This window comes from Ptychodera flava, chromosome 4, assembly GCF_041260155.1.
Source record: "Ptychodera flava strain L36383 chromosome 4, AS_Pfla_20210202, whole genome shotgun sequence".
Lineage (NCBI taxonomy): Eukaryota > Metazoa > Hemichordata > Enteropneusta > Ptychoderidae > Ptychodera > Ptychodera flava.
In genome coordinates this window covers 26765977-26788095 of record NC_091931.1, presented here as the reverse complement: position 1 = coordinate 26788095, position 22119 = coordinate 26765977, and the positions used below count along the sequence as shown (strand labels likewise).

Below are 22119 nucleotides of genomic sequence, written 5' to 3'. Positions count from 1 at the left end.
AGCTCACAAAGTCTAACTCTAAAAGTGCCTTGAAAAAGACAGTAATCGCTTGAGTGTCATTTGTAAGAGATTCGATACGTTTTCGAATTGAAGAATGATGAGGACTGTCGAGTACCAACAATAACAATTTTGTTATAACCGTATAGAAAGATATATAAAAAAAACTAACCAGCCAACAACAGAAAGTAATAAATATACTGGTACACCCTTTTAAGGAGAAGCAAATTTTCACCATGTAATTTCGTTAACGTTCAAAGTTGATCACAGATTTTCTGTCAAATTTACAACAAAAACAAACATGCCCAAAGCAACAGACAAAAACAATAACAATAACAACATCAACAACAAAACACCGGCCGAATCCCCCCCCAACAAAAACAAAACAAAACATGCTCATCCGGATTGCCCAAGGTAGTGTTTAACTTCCCGCCATTCTTCGCACCAAAAGAATGTGATTGAAAACTGATCGAGTTTATAGAGTACGCTCGCAATCTTAGAAATGAGATTTTATTGAGTCATCCCTTCAAAATCCATGCTGGGGACTATAAATGGTATATTCTTGACCAGTTCCTTCTGAATTTCAAATGTTCGTGAAGAAATTTAGAGTAATTCGGAGTTACTGAAGTATCGGCACTTCCATGACATCACGTGTCTTTAGCCCGAAATCGCATTTCTGTAAAGCTCTGGGTTCCTTTTTCATATTTACAAACGAGATCACAAAAAATTCCTTGTGTTTTCATCAATACTAAACAATCCCCAAAGAACAATTGCGTCGCAGTTTGAATGCATCTGTAATGTGTTGCATGTACATGATTAAACTGGATATCAAAAACTAGTCGTAATGATTCATTATGATGATGGTACTTTTAATCTTTTTCAATGTCACACTGCGACCCAACCGTATTGGTGTCTGGGTACACGTACGGCTCCCCCAGTTGCCGATCGTATCCTCCATTGACGTACGCAGAGCTGACGCCTTTCCAATAATCCGGGCCCTTTCCGTCGCCACTGGCGTCCTCCTCGAGAGGTGTGTACCCGGCTTCAATGCGATGCTTGTTCAGGGCCGGTCCCCAATCTGGCGCTGGTCTCAACGCCTTTTTAATTTTCTATGCAAGGTAAACAGAAGAAAGGTAACCGGTTAAACACTGGGATTGTATTGTCAAAGTGCACAAAATATTTCATGGGTCTAGTTCCATCAAACTTGCACAATCTCGTGAAGATGCGAATTTGCCAATTTTGCAGTTTATCTTGAAAGTCGAAATTGAGTCATTTTGTGATAGACCCTTTCCCGGTTAATCCCGACCTGCCTCAATATGGGTTACCGTAATATACCTGCGCATACCCTATGGTATCTGAGTAACGTACGCTTTGTATACCTAAACGCGCACTGCATCATGGAACCGGTGAAAAAAAATTATGTGTAAGGGCTCGATCATCTCAACTTTTGAGTTTGCAAGGCAGAGCAAAATATCTAATGATAGATGTCTTGCATAGACTGGGTAAACACCGGCTCGAAAAGGCCCTGGATCGGAATTAACTATGGTGTCAAGAAGATTATGAGGTATTTCTGCAGTTTCTTCTCCTTTAAAATAGCAATAAATAAATAAATAAATAAATAAATAAATAAATAAATAAATAAATAAATAAATAAATAATAATAAATATGTTGCTAGATTTTAAAGTCCGAACCGGGGCTTAATTCAAGATCTTTGACTGCAAGATTTTGCATGGTGACGTTGTACAGTCTGGCGGTTAAATAAATGTAAATATATTGACAGGCTTTGGAGTTTCGTTTGGGTTTGCTTCCAGTAATCATTACGACAAGTAACGCTTCGGCTTCTTGGGTGAGATAGGTAGACAGAACAACCAACACGATTGAAACTAATTTGGGATAATTGGATGATGAAGTAATGTTGGTTTTATCGGCAAATGTGAGCTCATCTTCTTTTCTTTTTACATTATACACTAGTTTTATTAGTAATTTGTAATATTGCAACATTCAACTATAGGGCACCCAACACTTTTGAGAAATTTGAAAAATATGAAGATCCAATATTTATCCCAAGTTAGTTCCAATCCTGTTATTCTGTAATCATGATATGCAATATTTAGGAAGATCACAAGTAACCACTGCGTACAGACTCATGATCTTATAAAATTAGCTTTCCGTTTACTTATAGCGAAGAGAGTTTTCTGTAATTTCTTGAATATGATTTTTCTCCTTCTATATCATATCTTATACGTCATCGGTACTCTGTGTTAACTGTGACCTGGTCAATTCAGGGTCAACCAACCAGATACCTATCATTATGTATCATCATGTTGCCCTTACCTAAAGATTTTAAAGTTCATTTTCACACTGTGAAAAGGCGCATCGTAATGTGTTACCGGGTTCAAATATACAGCGTCTTTCAAAGTGTGTTAGAGTAAAGGGGAATAATTATTGCAGTTATTATAAAATATACAGTTGATAGGAATCAAAGTTGGTTCTGGGTGCGCTGTCTAACACGAGTGAAATTAATCTGGGATAATTGGATAGTGTAGTATATGTTGGTTTCATCAGCGAATTTAACCCTTTCACCCCCAGTTGCCTGTATACAGGTCCAACTTTACCATAGAAAACAATGGATTTGGGACAAACCATGGTTGTGAAAGGGTTAAGCTCATCTACTTTTCTTTTTGATTGCAATGCACTTCTATTTATGGGTGCTTTGTAGTATAGCAACTTTCAGCTATAAGGCACGTAGCACTTTTGATAAATTGGAACGGTTAAAAGATCTCCCAAATCAGTTCAAATCGTGTTTGTCTGTACTTTACAGTTCTTGCAATGCTTTTCTACATTAAAAAAATGTACAGCCTCCTGATTTTACGCACCTGAAATAGATCGCCCTCTTGCTTCAGGGTGATGTACACTGCGTATACGCACAGGGGCGTCAGTTCAAACAGGACCATCATCCAACCAAGGGCATCTGCCCACACCGGAAACTGCTCACTTGCATATGAGGCGGGGCTGTATTCTACGAAGCTGTAGATTAAAATGGCCTAAAATAGAGAGAGATGGACATCAGGTATCTAATTATAGCGTGTGTGCTGTCAATTTCGTTATACCAACCCGCTAACACTACAAAATCGGAACTAAAAATGGGGTTCAATGGCGGCTACCCCTCTGTAAAACCATGGCCTAGCTATAGACCAAAAGTCTTGCGAGATCTCGTAGTGAGAGATGAATTATCAATTCTGGAAAATGGAATGAAGCTTACCGAAAGAATCAGAGGAGTGATCACCACCCAGCAAGCTTGCCAGTAGATGTTCGGTCTGAAGCCAATCATGGCTTTGATGTCATCGCAGAATCTACGAATTCCTGTAGTACGAACGCAAACAGAGACATTTTACTCACAGACTCACACGTACTGTATCAATATCGGTAACTGGAAACGGTACAAATTTGCACACAAGACACTATTGTAATTTCTCATAATTCACCGCCATCGTCAAACTCTGTGGATCTCCATGACTTCGTCTGATGATCCAATCAGGTTACGACTTCATAAAATTAAGCCCCTTTTTACACCTCACCTATTGCTTAGAGTCCCTACAAAATCAGCGATAGTTAAATATTGGGCGATTCGACAAAATTCATGAGTCAAATGTAAGGAAAATAGGTTTACACAAGGATAGTATTATTGCCCCCCAACGTTTTGAACTCAGACAGCTTTGTCATGAACTATTTATGGCTAGTCAGGTCAGTAAGTAATTTTCAATTACCGGTAATGTTAAGTTTCCTACTCGAAAACCGCATCAAAATTATATGCTAAATTATACGCGTTTCGGATAGTAAATTGAAATGAAACAACGCCCTCTATGATGCAGCAACTAAGAGATCAAAAAGAAAGATGCACGCATAATTGCCCGGTACTTACCGTAAACTAACGACACAACAAGACACTCTAAGATAGAAATGATAATCAACGCAAAACTTGCAGAGTACCAATCAAGTAAAGTTGTCCAGTAAACTCCCGACTGCAAAGAAAACGAAAGAAAGCAAAACGGAAATAATATGAATAATAGTATAGCCAACACCCTCACGTGATTAGCTTATTGAACCAATCGAACGGCCTGTAATTCAGAATACTGTACAGCCTGACCAGGAGAACTATATATAAAATATTATGATTGCAGCTATTTTTGATCACTTTGAATGTTCACAATATTTTCAAAACCACTTTCTTACTTATTTTCTTATGTGAGAACGTAATTCTTATGCTGATGATCAAATTACATATTTGCGTGAGCAACATTGGATGACTGCGGAGCAAAACTGGTCGAAATACTCGGTAGATGAAGATATAGAGTTCATCAGCGGGAATTGACCAACCTCATCTTCCACTACGCATGCGTGCGGTCTCACTTACATTCAGAACACAAGGTAATCCCAGTAGAAACCAGATTGCACACATAATTCCGGTTATAAGCGCTTTCCTCTTGCGGAAGGCATCCGAAAGGCTGTCCAAGACAGCTGTAATCACAGTCTCCATCATCACAAACTGCAGGAAAATAAGGAATTAGATATTACCAATAAGAAGTGTGAATTAAAGATGCGCTGTAAGTGGACAAGATTTGAGACCTGCGTTGATAAATAGATTACCCTATGATTACGATTCGCTTTATCACCATTATGTTAATAATACGCTGGGAAACTGTCCTACTGCCTAGGCCGACATAGAAACTACGTATAAGTATACATTTAAAGCAGACGGTGAAACGCAATTCTCGTGGAAAATGCATGTGCGCATGTATGATGCGTTTTCAGATTTTTACTCCAAAGAGACAAAAATGAACCCAAGATACGGAATGTTGTACCTAGGTTCACCAGCGGAAGTTTGTGGCATATATTTTTTTTTGTTTGTTGCCTCTATGTTCTGAGGTCTTGCAAAGCAGTACGTAAAAAGTTGTTGACCGGGCACATGACTGATGTCATCAGAGATTAAAACCGTGTGGGGGCGCTGCACATAGAGTCGAATACTTCAGTGACGTTCCTTCGAATCGAGAAAAGCTGACAACGGTTGCTGAAATACGTACTCTACGTAATGCGTGACGTCATTGAAAACCAGGGTGATTTTGGACGCTGTCTGCTTTACATGTCATGATCACTTCTGCTCTGGTTTTCAAAAGGACTTGTTGCTTTCTTACCTGACTGTCCAGGCCGAGCGTAAACAGCATCAGGAAAAACAGAATGGCCCACAATGGAGAAATAGGTAAACGAGATATTGCTTCTGGGTAGGCAACGAATGCCAACCCCTGGCCTGTAGAAATTATGAAATAGACAAGTAAACATTTATATGACTATAATGAAATGACATTCATTGTCGACAATAAAAAAAATATGGAAAGAAAAAATGAAATGCTTCAGCGCCCCCTTGGAATAATTCAAATGCTCCCATGCTAAAACGACGTCATCATACAAAAAGTCATTTTCAAATAGCTGTTAACTTCGTTTTCGCTAGAAGTGAAATTTTCAGGGCAAAACTCTTAACCCACAAGTATCAACACACGCTCCTTCACGAAAGACGTCTTCCCAATTACATGTGTAGTCTTTGACAGTCACGTGTCATTTTTTCTCTCGAGTTTAAAGTCTGACTCACCACTATCGGCCACGTCGGCGACTTCGACTCCCATGTCGTGTGCCATGAAGCCGATGATCGAAAAAATCACAAAGCCAGCGAAGACGCTGGTGCCACAGTTTGTCAGAGCCACGATCAGTGCGTCGCTGAAAATTGAAAAAAAAAATTGAATGACGCAACTTTCAGGCAGACCAACTCTATGATTGGTAGCTTTGGTTTGTCTTTAAACATACCACGGCCAAAGAATTCATGTGAATATCATTAAAACAGGCCATGTGCAATATTAATAACACGATTGGAATTAATTTGGGATAATCGGATGGTGAAGTAATGTCGATTTAATCTGCAAATGTAATCTCATCTGCTTTTCTTTTTACATTACACAATTGTTTTTATGAGTAATTTGCAACATTGCAACATTCAGCTATAGGGCACCTCACACTTTTGAGAAATTTGAAAAATAGGAAAATCAAATTATCCCAAATTAGTTCCAATCGTGTTTAATTAGGAAAATCTTCTATGCCATATAACGAATTTCACTATGCTAGCTTTTCTATTCAACAGGACTCAAAGCATCGACTTTACAATTGTCAATTTACACATCACGATAGCGACAGTAAAGAAAAACTGAAAGGCACAAAAACAACGAAGAATGAAGGAAAAAGAAAAGACGTACGCGTAACAGTTGTTGTGGAATTTGTTATAACTTCCAAGAGTTTGTAGGCTACCAAACGCAACACCAAGAGAATAGAAAATCTGTGTTGCTGCATCTTTCCAAACCTGAAAGTAAGTATAGTTAATCATAATTCTCAAGACGATGATATGTCTTACACTTATATATCGGTAGAAAGTTAGGATGTTGTATTAATAGGGATATAAAAATGTGTGTTAGTTCCTCACTCTAAAGTCATGTGACTTGTTCTTTTTCAACTCGATTCCGTTTTGCCACACAAGTTCAGACTGCTGACATGATAGCGTCAGGGGTAGTAATTCTAACACTCAAAAAGGTTACAATGGCCGGGTTTATCAGGGCATTCAGAACGGTACACTCTGGTGACCTTGAGAAAGAATTCGATCTGCTCACGTGAAAAAACAACAACGCGGGTGTTCAGTATGGAGACTCTGTCGCCGGTATTGAAGATATAATGGCGTACCTTGGGTTTCGTCAGGGTTGACCAGGTCGGTCTTATAAAGAAAAGTACTCCATCTTTGGAGCCAGGCAGTGTAATCCCACGAATGAACAAAACTATGAGGATGATGTACGGGAACGTTGCAGTGACGTAAACGACCTGTAAAAAAATCCATGTTGAAAAGATGACACCACAGTTAAGGTAGAACGCGCCTCGGGGACAGATATTCAGACTCTCAAATTTCTACAACTTTTTTCTAATCTACCACTTATTGGGGCTCATTTTAAAGCTCTTTTTGAAAGAAAACCTTTTACCGTTTTAGTTTTTCGACCCCTGATTTTTATTCTTGATTTGATAAGAGAACGGTTGAAGGTTTCACTGAGGAAAGTTTGAGCAAAAGTTTAAGTCTTTCACTTTCGAGGCGCATCTTACCTTAACATCGCCTCCAGAGATTTGAAACTGATTATCTAATGAAGTCGCGTTTTGTATTCGCATGATTTATTATACAGCTAACAAACACGTGGGTGGAATATAGTTCCATTTCGTTTGATGCGCCAACCATCCAGTGCCCATTAATTTGTAGGTCAAATAGCGATGATCAATTTCCAAATATCATACTGATAACTGTTCTGTAATTTCCAAAAGGTTTTTGGGAATAGAAATGAACTGCGAAGGATTTTACTATAATGATAAGGACCAAAAATGAATTCAATTCATCGTTCGTCTCTCATTTTTACGTCAACGGTCACGAGCAAATAAAGTATAAATCTAGAATAGATGAAAATGGAACAAACAAAAAGTAAAATGAAATCATTTCGCCCGACTGACCCTGTTTCTCGCCCATTAAAGTTTATTCAAGGTTCGTCACTGTCCATCGACCTTTCCCTGATAGCCGTTAAAACTTCGTATATGCCCTTGAAAGAAACATGAAACAAACGTCGTATTGTATCAAGTTGCTCAATCATGTATTCCATTACGCCGTTGAAAGTTTGATGCCTTCTTTCGATCGGCCACGAATGCATGGTCCCGAGTAGCATCAGCCACAAATGCTATAAGCTACACCCCTCCTGGCGCGAAACGCATCACGGAATATTGTTCACCTTTCCAGATGTCTTGACTCCTTTGATGATGCAGAGGTAGACGATTGTCCAAGCTAACAGCAGACACAATGCAAGCTGCCAGACAAGCTCTCCAGATTCGTTGATGCTCTCTGAACGCCTGAGGACAAACCAGCTGCCAAAAGAGAATGGTATAGTCTTTAGGCATGTCAACAAACTGAAGTTACAAGACTGCAAATTCATGTATTCATTGTAGTACTTTACAAACACATTGGAAATTGCATAATACATAAACTCGGGCCAATTTTTTTCAGGACAGACTGTTGTGGAACTGATAATCATCAGCTGTTTTCTAGAAGAAACAAATCGAAGTAAAAAAATCCAAATGCGGAATAAATGACGTCATTCTCAGTAAGCTAGTGACATTGGATTCTTACTATGCGCAAAACAGAGTCGGAAATTCAGTCTTGTTTTGTAGCATGTTTTCAGAAATATTCGCAATTATGTTTCGACACAAAAAACGTAGTTTTTCATAATGTGTTGGTAGTCTCCTTGTCAGACAAATCCTTTCCCACGATCTGTGTAGACAAGGTGATGTCGCGTGTCAAAGTAAGTGCACTCACGAATGGTCGTGTAAAAAAATGAACGATTTGTTTCTATGACTCGAGAAAATCAGTTTTTGTGTACATGTTACGTCATTTAGAGGCCCTTTGAGCAGATGATGGGAAAAGAAAGGCCCTTGGCCTTAAATCTTCGCAGCCCCCGCTAACAACATATCAAGCTTTCGCACAACAACATATCAAGCTTTCGCACCATCAATAGTTCTTTTACCGGTTCCATGATGCAGTGCGTGCCAGGGTATACAAAGCGTACGTTACGCATAGAACTTCTTAGCCGTAGGGTACACGCAGGGTACGTTACTCATAGAACTCTATGGCAGGTACACCCTGACCTATATTTTCGTCGCTGATGGTTAGATTATACACGGGGCATTATTTGGTATTGCAAATTTGTGTTATTCTTCTGTAACAATCCGTTGTACAAAACAAATCAGCATGTTTTCGCTGTTTTGAGCGTATATACGGTGTTTGATAAATTCACTGCAATGCATTGTGGGATAACCGGGAAAAGGTCTATAGTCAAACTGACCAGTGTTCGCGTCTCCTTGTCAGTTCATGTCTTACAAGTGAAAAAAGCCCGCTGGCAACGTATTCAAGTATCTTCAGGTACCCTCTGTTGTCGTTACACACAGATGTCTGAAAGTATTGTCGTGAGAGGACACTTTGTCTTGTTCGAATAAGTTTGTAACATAAAATCTACTTAAAATTCCCACGAGACAGAACTACCTTCTTCGCGACCTTTGAAATAGAAACGATCTGAAAGACGAAATTTAGAGGGGAGAAGCATAATGTTTTACGTTTGCACAATTTTTGTGGACGGATGTGTTACATGGTTAAAGTAAACCATGTTTTCAGAGTCATCTTATTTACACCATGGACAGTTGAAAAAGGAGTGCTGTCAAATTTTACACAAAGGAGGTGACCACCTTTCAAGGACTGTTTTGGCAGACATTCCCATGTCAGCAATGTTTTGCATGTAGGGATGAGAGTTCAAGAAGTAACAACCGCCGCAACGCATCGTCAATGGGCCTACTCTGGAATAGTATGCATGTCGCGCTCTGAGTTCTGCTGCCTGTAGTATTCTGCAGAATTACGGACGGTGAAAATTCTGTGTTGCAGCGGCACAAAATGCGTGTGACTCAACTCCCTCACAGAAATACGCAGGGTTCTATATACATTTTTGAACGTGGTTTTCTTTTGTACAGTGGTCTATTCGTATGCCGGGTTTAGCCATTGACCACTCGTGAGCAACTAGTCACGACACAAAGGCAAACAAACGTGGTAGTCTGATCACCCAGGGAATGGAATGTTTAAAGGATAAACAGGCCTCCAAGAGAATGAGAGAAAGAACGGTAAATATTGACCACAGTCCCTCCACCGGGTCTGTGATATTTACACACTGGTGGTCTGGAGTATTGTGATACTGCTGTTTGGGTGAAAATTGTTTGCTATCCTTTGTATAACTTTCAGGTGCGTATTCTGACCAATACATCTTGACAAGCATATGCCTCCTTTCTTTAGAAATAATAGCAAACTGAACAGTTGTTGTCGATCGTCGCCTGGGCTGGAAAGCAAGTTTACAAATTACGTAAAAACCCCGCCTTCCATTTCGAGGTAAAACTCAGTTGTTTGGGAACATTTTGTAAAAAAAAAATCACTACCGGCGCTGGAGGAAGTACAAATATTGGAGAAACTGCTTACTCCCAGTATTCCTGTGTTGAGCGAACGTACGTCACGTTGGTACCGTTCACCACCGCAGTCAGGTTGGAAGCATTCTTCCCGGCGAAGCACAGCTCTGTGTTCCACCAGTTGCCGCAGCCATCCCAGGGTACGCCGGGAATTTTCGTAAACGATGCTATCAGGTACAGAATGGTCCAAGCGATGATAACGTTGTAGTAGACGCAAACCAACCCGGTGACTATGACCATACCATAGCCAAGACCTGATTCGGATGAGACGAACAAAAATATTGTGGTCATGCAATAAAATTTTGTTTTTTCCCCCTTTTTCTGTCACCCTTTGGTTTATTTTGGCAATGCCGGGTTAAAAAAATCCTGGAGTTTGACTTTACAGTACTTAAAATCTCATCGTGCATGATTGAATAATGGTCGAAATTTTGCAGAATGAAATGCGTGTTGCTTTTTTTTCCTTTCAAAATCCTACACAAAATAACCTAAAATTGTAATTTTACACTATAAAGGTAAGCCTAAGAGTAGCTCATTATCATACAAACCCCTCTGTAGCAATTTCTCAAAATCTGCACATTAGCATCAGAGCTTAAACTCCATTTACTCAGTTGTACATGAGGCTCATGCGGGGAAAGAGGCCAATTTGCATATTTTATCGCAAGGTTCTGCTCTTTCAAGCAAAGTCGTCTTTTCAAATCCTCCCAAAACAATCATTGGAAGTAAATTACGCCAGTAAGGACATTTCAGCTTTTGCATGCCTAACTTAAAGACTGTCTTATACAGGACAAACATGTACTATACGGTTCACTTCATCCAGAGACAATATCGCACCGCGTCAACGGAATGCTGTTGAACAGTGCTAGCAATGTATTTGGGTGAAGCAATAGAAGTACGCTGTCTTTTATCGTAAAGTGAGGCAGAAAGGGATCCATGGTGAGGTCTGTGATACTATTTTGGTCTGCCAACCATAAACGGTGTGAGTCGCAATATTGTGGATGCAAGTGCAACATATCTATAAACCTTTCACCATGTCCACGGGCAAGATTAATGTTGGAGGAATGTAGGAGATCACATGAAGGAATTTCCATTTACCGAGAGAGGTCTAAACTATTTACTATTATACCTGGCCAAAATTAATTATAAATCAAACTGTAGGTTTCTTATTTCCCTACAATTTAAAAGTTGAGGGGTAATACTTTCAGTTGGCTGGCATATATATGTCTGATGACGGCGTCAATTAACACTTTTGCTCACTAAGATTGGCAACAATGAACGCATCCATCGGGAGACGCCATGGGCAGCAAAACCTACTCAGTGCCTTTGGCCGACTTCCACGATGAAAGTACTAAGGAGTGCTCAAACAGTAATCGTAAAGCGTGCCCCCCCCCCGTCCTCACTTACCTGAGAAAATGGGCGAACATTTCCATATGCCAACACATCCTAAACTTGCAAACTGGCCAAGAGCAAGCTCGAAGTAAAACAAAGGCAGACCGGCAAGAGCCAGGCAGACGGCATACGGGATGAGAAATGCACCTGTGCAAAGAGGAAAGAACAACGAAATGAGTGAAATAACTTAGACTTATTCAGGGTTTTAAATATATCGGAGAGAAAAAAAGGCAATGTGTAAAGAAGCTGCAGTGAGTTTGCCTAATATTACAAATTTATTTTAAGGTAGAATGCCATGCGCCTAGGGGACAGACATTCGGACTATCTAATTTTTACAATTCTTTTTCGGATCTACCACTTGTGGCGGTTCATTTTGAAGCTCTAAATGTAAGAAAAGTTTTCACAGTCTTAGTTTTTCGAAAATCGAATATTTTATTTCCATAGAATTAACATGGGGACAGCAGCCATTTAAATTTCAAATATCGGAAAATTTGGGGTAATTTGTTTAGTATCAAAATTTGTACGATGACCCCGGGTTTTATTTTTGATTTTGCAAGAGAATGGTTGAAATATTCCTTGAGAAAAGTTTGAGCAAAAGCTCAAGCCTTTCACTTTCGAGGCGCATACTACCTTAAGGCCAAGAAATGCCTAATACAAATCTGCACGGAAAGGTAAAAGATCACCGAGACATAGATTCCAAGACAAGTCAGGGAATATTACTTTTATGAATGCTCCTGTGGGGTCTTCAAACAGTCAAATCTGTGGAAATGTACGGTATGTAACATGTCGAAATTATACGCATTGCTGGTTTTAACTAACTTGATTTGATAGCGACGGACGAACCAACACCGGGAGACGGAGTTGGGTGAAAAGGTCTTTTATTTGGACACTGAGCAGGTGAAAATTACGGTTTCGCTTCCAAGTACTTGAGCTGTCAAGGATCATAAGACGCTTACTCTTGGGTGACCAGATCTCAAGATCTTCGGGGGTAGGATGTAATTTAAACAGTTTTCTACACTTTTTATACGATATTGAAGCATTTTACTTCGTATGCTTTGCAACCTGTCCATTTTAAGGGATGGACCATTAGATATGGGAGGGAGGGTCTACATGCTGACATATCACTTCCTTTATCTTTCACGACCTGCAATATTTTTTTCAAATTTACGGACTCTTACAGGTCAACCTTCATGTAAATATTTGACTGCAACATATTTCAAGCAAATTTTCCTCCATATTCCCCGCCCATTGTTTACCCCTCCCCTCCTTAGGTTTGTCAGTCAATCTCTTCCTTAATTAAGGTTAGGCAATCTCACTTTAGGGTATGCCAATGAAAGATATGCGTTCAGTCAATTCAAGTCCGTAAATGCAACAATTTACGACAAAAATGCAAAATTATTTCCTTCTAACTTCTCGAATCAAATTAAATCGAAATAAAAGGAATTCTCTGAAATGTATTTTTTATCTAACGTTGACAATTTTCACCATTTCGTCTTACGCGGCATTAACAATAGGGTTTTTGCTAGTTGCATCAGAAAATCATGACATTTAACACTCAATTGATGAACCACTGACACGAACAAACTTACCTCCTCCATTGGAGAAACATAAGTAGGGAAACCTCCAAACGTTGCCAAGACCCACGGCAAAGCCGATACACGATAGTACGAAGTCCGCCTTGTTTCCCCAGTTTCCCCGCTTCTTATTTTCATCTCCGTCGCTACCACTGTTAGAAAAGTCCTTCATTTCTATGGCATCCATGATGAAAGTGCGTTTCCTTGAAGAGATGTTAAAAACCGTCGTTATAAACTCGTACTTTTTTTTCAATTGCATGTTAATATTTATTTACAGTGGGCTTTTCAAGTTCCCACGCTGTTGAAATGGAAAATCTTGCTTTTTTTTCTAGTCAGATCTGAGGCTCGTTGCTCAACCTGGGCGCTCATCATGCTGTAATCACCCGCCATTGTTTCAAGGTTGTAGACGACATGGTCACGTGACCGGGATCTTTTCAAAACCTATTTCCCTACGGAAATTAGTCTTTGGAAAAATACTTTTTTCTAACCACGAGGGACTAGTCCTATCTATTTTCTCGTCATGTGACGTTTTCTGATGAATTGCGACACGAAATGAGCATTTGGTGTGTTATGATAAGGCTGCGTTCAAAAAAATGGTGGGGGGAGCATGGAGGAATCGCAATTGAAATCTTATTTTTTTTCAGATCCACCTCAATACCCTTAAAGTTTTCAAGTCCCCCTCGTCTATATGATCAAAACTTTTCAAGTCCCCCCGCCCCCAAATTACCATATAGCCGTATATTTATTAGGAATGCACGCGGAATAAAAATAAACACGTATTGCATAGTTCTACACGCAGATGTTCAACACTACCTCTTATCAGGAGGTGGTAGAGCCGTATACCTAGGGCAAGTTCTTAAATTGATTCATTTTTAAATGCATCAGTGGACTTTTCGGATTTATCAGTCTAAGCTGACTTGAGTTTATCCAACCTGAAAAGCACATAAAATGACAATCATGAGAGAGTATGAAAATTGTGCATTCCTGGCTACATTTTACCAAATTGTAAAAAACTGAGCACAATGACCTACCGAAAAAATATTTTTTTCAAAAGTACAAGGCATATACAACTTAGATGCTACTTATAAATATTTTTAAAAAATGACAGTACTGGAAGGTTAATATTCCATCAAATTAATGTTTTAATCTCAGAAATTTTGGGTGTAATAATGGCAAATTTGGTAAAAAAATAAATGATTCTATTTAGTCACGCATTTTTCATTTAAATTAGAGTCTTTACAGTTCAAAGTTTTACTTTGTGTTATTGTACGATGCGATGTGAACATGTCATTCACTGTATGAACTTGAAATGAATTGTTTTATATATTTATTTTAAGTGATTTTAGAAAAACTGTGACTTTTCATCGTACATTGGTATAAGATCAAGCATGGTGACCCCATCTTTTTTCTCTAATATTTGATTGTTCTCATATGCCAGAATTCAAAAATCCATGGTAACTGTTAGTCCCCTAGTCTTCTACCGGGGTATGTGTTGCTCTCTGGCCGGATCTTGTGTACATGTATGTTTCACTGTCAATTGAGTGTCCTATGACCGAAACCCTTCTTAAACTACATCAGAGTCAGAGCTATCACTGTCACTGCCAGTATGCAGTAGCAGGGCAGCTAGTAGCTGTATCAACTTTGTATTTTGACAATATTTTTGTTCAGGTTATACAATTGTGTTCTTGTTCTACTCCCTATGAAGCATGTTGAGCTGTCCAGTATTCAGCTTGCCAACATAGCCTACGCGTACCGTGCATTTGTATCATTGACAAATAACTTTCAGTCTGAACTCTAATTCAATTATCACCAATATTTAGACAAACGGACTTTGTTAACAAACTGAATATTGTGTTTTTCAGCATGCTGTAGAGAGACACCAACTGTGTTTGATACATTGCATAGAAATATTGAAAAAAATATCAACAGTTGCAGCTCCTGCCCATTACAAGGCCAACTTGTTGTTTTTAAGAAAAATTTACTGGCATTCATACATTTTCAGATTTTTTCGAGATTAAAGTCATAAAATGCTATAAAACGGTTCTAGATTTTGTTTAATTATTACTAACATTAGAACCATTGGGCGACATCCAAATTTTCGGGGCCAAAATATTTTCAGGTCCCCCCTAGAGCAAAACTTTCTAGTCCCCCCCCCTGAATTCATTCCTCCAGCCCCCTCACCATTTTTTTGAACGCGGCCTAAGTACTTCTGCTGCTTCTCGAGCCGCATATACGTCTATGCTATTGTTCAATTGGACAACGACATAAAGTTGAGATGGCTACGCTTACAATGCCTATTTGGTACTTTTACGCAATACGTCATCTTTATAAACTCGTGGACAACTTTCAACATCAAGAGGACTAAACATTCTGGTACGATATACAGTTGAAGGGGTTGCAGCTTTGTAGTTTTGACAATGTTTTGTTCCGGAATATATGATATGTCCCCATTTCCCAAAAGTATATCAAGAAACAATATATTATGTTAACCTTACAACCAAACACATCGCGTATAGTATGCATTATTTCACCTCACGTATTATCCAGTTACTGTGATTGGCTGAACCTAACTCACATGATACAGAAGACAAAGTGTGAGAGCATGGCTTAGGTGATATAGCAATGTTGACGAATGAATTATAGTCGTGACTACAGCTAAAACACCAACTAAAGCAGATTGTATTGAAAAGTTTAACTCTATCCATTTAGTATTTTGAGCGTAGAACAAAGAGCACTATTTTTCAAACAGAAGTGAGAGAAATAATGCACAGCACGTATTGGAGCTTTATTCTAACAGAGTGCAGGTACAATCAGGAAAAAGTAGAGTTTTTGCAAGGGCCATATTTACGTTCCTCCTTCACTGGGAATTAATGGCCCAACGGGTTATAGTGTCAAATCACGATGCATATTGCTCCCACGGGAGGTCAATGAGAGTGAGTGTTTAAGGGTTATCAAAGCATGTTCAGAGTCTCCACTGGTCTGGCGTACCCGCTGATCAGAGGTATATTTATGAGGTATTTAGTTCTCGAGATTAAACAGGTCACACTGAATTAGTTTGTTTTTAAAACAAGAACACTGTTGAATTCTTCATATTAACTATATGCCGGCTGAAACGTAAGCCTGCCAAGGCATGAACTGTAGCCAAGACACTCCTCTACAACACGGTGTCACGTCAATCGCTCCAATCAAAAACCAAATCGCCATGTTGCATTGTATCATAGACAGTACCCCTCTACTGTCTATGATTGTATGCAGGTGTTGACGAAGGGGCGATATACATTTTCATCAATTGTTCGTCTCTATGGATCAACCCAAAGTGTCACAACACCCTTCTCTTAAAGGTCATTTATCTTATACAAACCCAAGGACATTGAACAAACTTCCAGTTGGAGCAATCACTTCGGGTCAAAGGAACTATTCCACAGTGAATTCAAACCGCACCTCTTTATGCAGTCGGTTGTTGTTTGTTTTCGTTTCTTTCTTGCGCTGATCAATGACGGTGCTTTTATCTTCAATTCTTATAAGTTGGAGAGAGCCATTCAAATCGTGTTCGTGGTCGTCATCATCATCGTTTAAGCCATCATGATCATTGTCAATGTCATTATCATTACTATCTCTGCTGTGATATTGTATATTGAAAACGAAACGTGGATTTGAAACCTGGACTGAAGTTTGTTCAGCGAAATGACCGCTCAACTCGAAAACTGGCGACGTAACAGCTAACACATGCTGTGTGAACACGCCGAAGAGAAAGCAAAACTCCTGGTTACTATGTTGAAGTTGGCTGATATTTGCTGTTAAATCCCCCAGTCACAGGAAAGGTGGATATACTTCGTATTTTGGCGCATATCTTAAGCTATGAACAACATATATATATATATATATATATATATATATATATATATATATATATATATATATATATATATATATATATATATATATATATATATATATATATATATATATATACGCACATTCTTTCTATCGTGGAACGCCTCGCCATACAAAGCCAGGTGTTGTCCTTGAACAGACCTCGAACAACACCATGCTTTGGACGCTGAGGTCATCTGTCAAATCTTTTGATATGCAAAAGCTTGAACGGAAACTTGCTAATGCGTGCCGGCGGTATGCGTGGTAAGGTACAGACTTGGCATTGTTTTGCAACGGATGTGTCAGGTGAAATTAACATTAACATCTTTCGAAGTACATTATTTCGTTGAGAATCTGGAATCTGTGGATTGATTCGATCAAAAATGTAAGTTGTTTACTTCTAAGCAACCAATCCACGGCGAGATAGATACTATCACTTTAGTTTCCCCTTTCATGATAGCTAGGTTCTCTATATTTTATTGCATCCATCCCTTCTATATTATTTATCACAATTTAGCTTCTACACCATAGTGACAAATTCAGCCAGTTGCTTTTTATCTTCGCTTGTCATTCCCGCTGACTCTACTGAAATAGGAATATAATGACGGTGATGGCGTCTAAGGTTTAAATTGCATCTTGCCTCCGAATACCTTGAGACCAGTCATCCAAAGCAGTGTAACGTTAAAGAAACCAAACAATAATAGAGGAATAGGCTTCACAGGGCAAAAGGTCACATGGGTTGATACGCTAGATGATAATAGCTCATCATATGCGTACACACCCAGTAGGCGGTACACCCACAGATATGGAAGACCGTAGCTGTCATCAATGCACATAAAACATGTTGTCTTTTCCGTTTTCAGAACGTCTTTCGCATTTTCACCGACATGACATGTTGTGAAGATAAAACAAAAAGGCGTTAAATATTATGCAAACGGCTAAATCAGCGATTAAAATGCCTAAAATAACTAAATGCATTTAAAAATCATCTATCTTGCAATCCTCAGATAGACTCTATCTGAGGATTGCAAGATGCATGAAACTTAAGTAATAGATTTCATTACTTTGTACTTGAAGTAATCTGTTTATTTATAACGATCTGCTTTTGCATTGAGCACTGTAATTTCCCACGAGGACATCTGTATACTTCGATATATAAATATATATATATATATATATATATATATATATATATATATATATATAATATATATATATTTAAAAACTATCTACTGTTGATTGACCAATCGAGTGCTCAATTCAGGGTGTTTTATTTACTCATAAAGCCTTGGTCACCAAAATTCCAGAAACAAATGACATAGCCGTAGTAAAAGTACTGTCCAATCAAAAGTGAAGATGTCATATTCTGTAGACATCTGGTACGTTTTAATATTCAAATTTGGTATCACAGCGGAAACCAGCTGCAACACAAATCTGCTGTGCCCTAGGGCATTTATATAATGTGCCCTAGGGCATTTATAGGATGTTCCATTACATTGGAAGGCTATTTCACAAATAAAGTTTTAATTCATATCCTAAACTTGTTACATTGACAAAGGGGATGGTTGACGTAAACAAATTGAAAACGAAATATATCAGTTAGGGGCGATAGTTTTTAAGTCTGATAAAACCCTCGTACTCGGGCTCTTCTGGTATATAAAGTCCAACCCTACGATAAAATGTCTCGGCCTGCGGCCTCGACATTTTATCGTTGGGTTGGACTTTATATACCAGAAGAGCCCTCGTACTCGGGCTTTATCCTATACATATATACATATCCGTACTCTCTGTGCCCAAGTTCAGAGGTTGCCATAAAGCCATTATGGTGATAACCGGAGGGCACATTGTATACATTTTGTGTATATATATATATATATATATATATATATATATATATATATATATATATATATATATATATATATATATATATATATATATATATATATATATCTCAAACGTAGAGCTTATGAAGCTTTGATGGAGGAGCTTTGATGAAAGGCTGAATGAGACTCGGGGTGAAAGTTGGCGCGGTAGCCTCGCGGCTTGTTTGCCTCACTTTTATCTTAATCCTGCTTTCAAGCAGTGACCTGTGGCCCACTTTCCAAATACAGTCGGATCGGGGACAACAATAACAGACGCCCATTTCTTTTCAGGTACTGTACACAATTTGCTGACAAAATCGACATCGCCGCCCGATACAAGTGTCGGCAAGAGGGGATAAATCAATTGTAAATTGTTTTTTGAAAAGTGTAGTGAGCTGTAAACGCTGACGGAAACCTGCCTTTTGTCAAGTGGCTGCCCAAGATCACGTCAATAATTGAGAACCAGGACAGGTATCATAAGACCAAACACAGTCTAAGTATAGCCTGCCATACATCAGCATTAAAAAGGGCGACCTCTTGATCAACCGCGGTCCCTGGACTAAGGTTTGCTTCTCATCTCATGTGCAAACCCTATGTTCCTTTTATCTCCCTTTTACATTTCGCAAGGGCCCCATTGTCGCATCAGCAGCTGTGTACAGCCTAAATAAAGCAAACCCAGCGACCCGCAAATATTTTGTGCAATGAAAGAGTTACTAGTATGTAGTACTAGTCCCCTATTTTACAAGAACCCAGTCTGTGCAGTCGCGCCCTACTTGGTGTTTAAACGTGGCGGTATGTCAAAGCAAAGCAAGCTGTACAGATGATGAAATGAGATCGACTTGCAGTGTTCTGTGTTTGGAGTGGGGAGGTGCATTCATCCCTAAACAAGCATTCGTGTTAATTTGCGCAAATCATTCTTCTTCAAGCGTGCACGACCTTCGAATAAGCCATTAGTGATGGCGAGCAGCGTTGATTGCGTCAAGTGAAACAGGGTAACTTTTTTTTGTCTTTCTGTGATGGGTGGGGAAAGAGTAGCTTTAGGCCCCTTCGTACCCGGAAAACACATTAATCGCGGACTTTCCATGGAAGAAGCACATCAAATACAACATTTGGAGGGATTTAGAATTAGGGTCGGGGTTAGTTTCAGAGTTAGCATACTTAAAAGTGTTGTACATATATACATCATACCTAAGGAAAAAAAAATTGGGGTGGGGAGCCTTAAGGATCTTTTTCCCGATGGATTACTTTATAAAGGAAATAGCGAAGGCCATTTTTAATATCATACTTTTCCATTAAGTCGGACATGTAACAAAGACTCCACTTTAATGTTTCCGTATTGTCGGTAAAAGCCAAAGGTGCAACGACCTGCGTACGCCATGTTTGACGTGAGAGGTCTTTTATGTCCGCCACAACTTTCTGTTGGTGATTTTTGACCAGGGACAGACCTTAGAACAGTCATGCTATGAACAGAGAGAGAGAGAGAGAGAGAGAGAGAGAGAGAGAGAGAGAGAGAGAGAGAGAGAGAGAGAGAGAGAGAGAGAGAGAGAGAGAGAACAACGGGACTACAACAAAATCTTTCATTTCAACACGCTGACAGTTGTAAATGGAATACCTGTGAATATTTCAAAAGGTGTTTGATTTGTGAGTGTAATCAACGATGCACATACCCCACTCGACATGTTTCTGTTAAATGTTAAGACAACGTTGCATTTTTTGAGTAAAAACGTTTAGTGCATTGTTCGTACCAATTCCTGGGCAACACTGAACTATTGAGAACGCATGAACGCTTTATCACACAAGTACAATGAATAACGGACAATAGCAGTGTACTGAGTGACTTCTGCACCCTTGAGAAAAAACATGGCCATCGCCGAAAAGTACTTCAGTCACTCGAGGACTTAATTTCTGTCAAATTATGTGACCCGTTTCCATGAAAATGTTTAGATCGGAAAAGAAGGCCTGGTTATCAGTAGCTGTGTAAGGGCTAACGAGAAAGTCGGTACTAAACATAAAGATCGATTGCAAAAAGCAAGGTATCTAACATCTGAGTGAAAAGGGAATGAGTTTGGTTTGTACTGAGCATCGCCAACACAACACGGAGACGACCTCGTCACTTCAAAAGAAGTTGCCACGGTCCGTTCTGTAAATAATCAACTAATTTATACCGCCAGGCTCTTTGGCTTCAGTGTGTATACTTTAAATAATAGCCGCGCACACACATTTTCATTGCAATGACCCGTTTGCAGGTAACATAATACAGGCATGCAGTGTCTATTCATTGCTGTGGTCCCACTTCTCCCCCCCCCCCCGACACAGATGGACTGCACAGCGACAGAGAAGTGAGCAATCTTGTCAGCATCAAGGCTATGATAAGTAACTGAAACTTGTTCTCAGCTAAACAATCCCTCCATCGCGGAGGGTCTACAGCGAATAGGGTTGTCACGAGGGGGTTGTTCTGACTTACCGTTGTCAGCACTTCTGAAACAGATACAGGTCATTCAGCGGCTGGCTACCCGTGGCAAAGGCAGTATTGACGGTGAACTTTTCAACGTGAGCGACAATAAGATACGCGTTTTCGACTTTCTGATGACGCCAGCCTGCAAATATTCTATTCACCATTGAATAGCATTTCACGGCGTGGCATTGAAAATGACGCTTCCTTCTGATTGGTCGATGCACATGTCATGTATGGACAGGTAGGCGTCAACAGGTGGATCGAACTTTCACCTATGGATATTATTAAGTCCCCTGCACTTTGAGCTGACGCGAGGTATCAGTACCAATTTTTATACACATCTAGCCATCTAAGTGTTGATTAGGTCCTTTTGATGGTGTCAGAAATACTGATTGCATAAATACAACACCAAACCTGCACGATGTATTTAATTAATGACAGTTAAGGATTGGCACCCCTTAGACTTGGTTCAAGTCGGTGAATTTTAAAAAGTAAAAGCATTTATGATAGTTTCTCTTGTGTCTCTCCTATTTCGTACAAACCTATAAGGAATTTGGCAGCTCACGCCAGGTTTTCCCAGCGATTGAATGCATCACGTTTGAGTCTGCGCAGTAGTGAGTTTGTTTTTCTGCCGGATTCCCGACTTGGACCATAGGCGGCCCATACATATTGATAAGCTTATTATTGAGTTTTTCTCAGTTTTCTCTGTCACTGTCAGCCCCTCTCCTTTTCTTCATTCTCTGACTGATCGTAGTAAATAAAATAAATGAATATATAGCCTAACCTATAGCCTCTTGACTCTTTATTCATTTTACACTCCATTACAAGGACGTATATCTCTCATACACA

At 39.3% G+C, this 22119-nt stretch overlaps 1 protein-coding gene across 1 annotated transcript; it reads right to left on the bottom strand.

Moving 5' to 3' along the window:
• Positions 1 to 208: 208 nt before the first annotated feature.
• Positions 209 to 21457, bottom strand: LOC139131317 (sodium-dependent proline transporter-like). Its single transcript, XM_070697325.1, has 14 exons — positions 21280 to 21457; positions 13093 to 13280; positions 11519 to 11650; positions 10131 to 10371; positions 7852 to 7984; positions 6776 to 6910; positions 6298 to 6401; positions 5643 to 5767; positions 5191 to 5303; positions 4413 to 4544; positions 3921 to 4020; positions 3261 to 3361; positions 2875 to 3042; positions 209 to 1106 (listed from the first exon to the last, which is right to left on the bottom strand). Exons 2-14 carry the CDS (start codon positions 13262 to 13264, stop codon positions 867 to 869), a joined length of 1896 nt encoding a protein of 631 aa, XP_070553426.1. The 5' UTR covers positions 13265 to 13280; positions 21280 to 21457; the 3' UTR covers positions 209 to 866.
• Between the last annotated feature and the right edge of the window lie 662 nt (positions 21458 to 22119).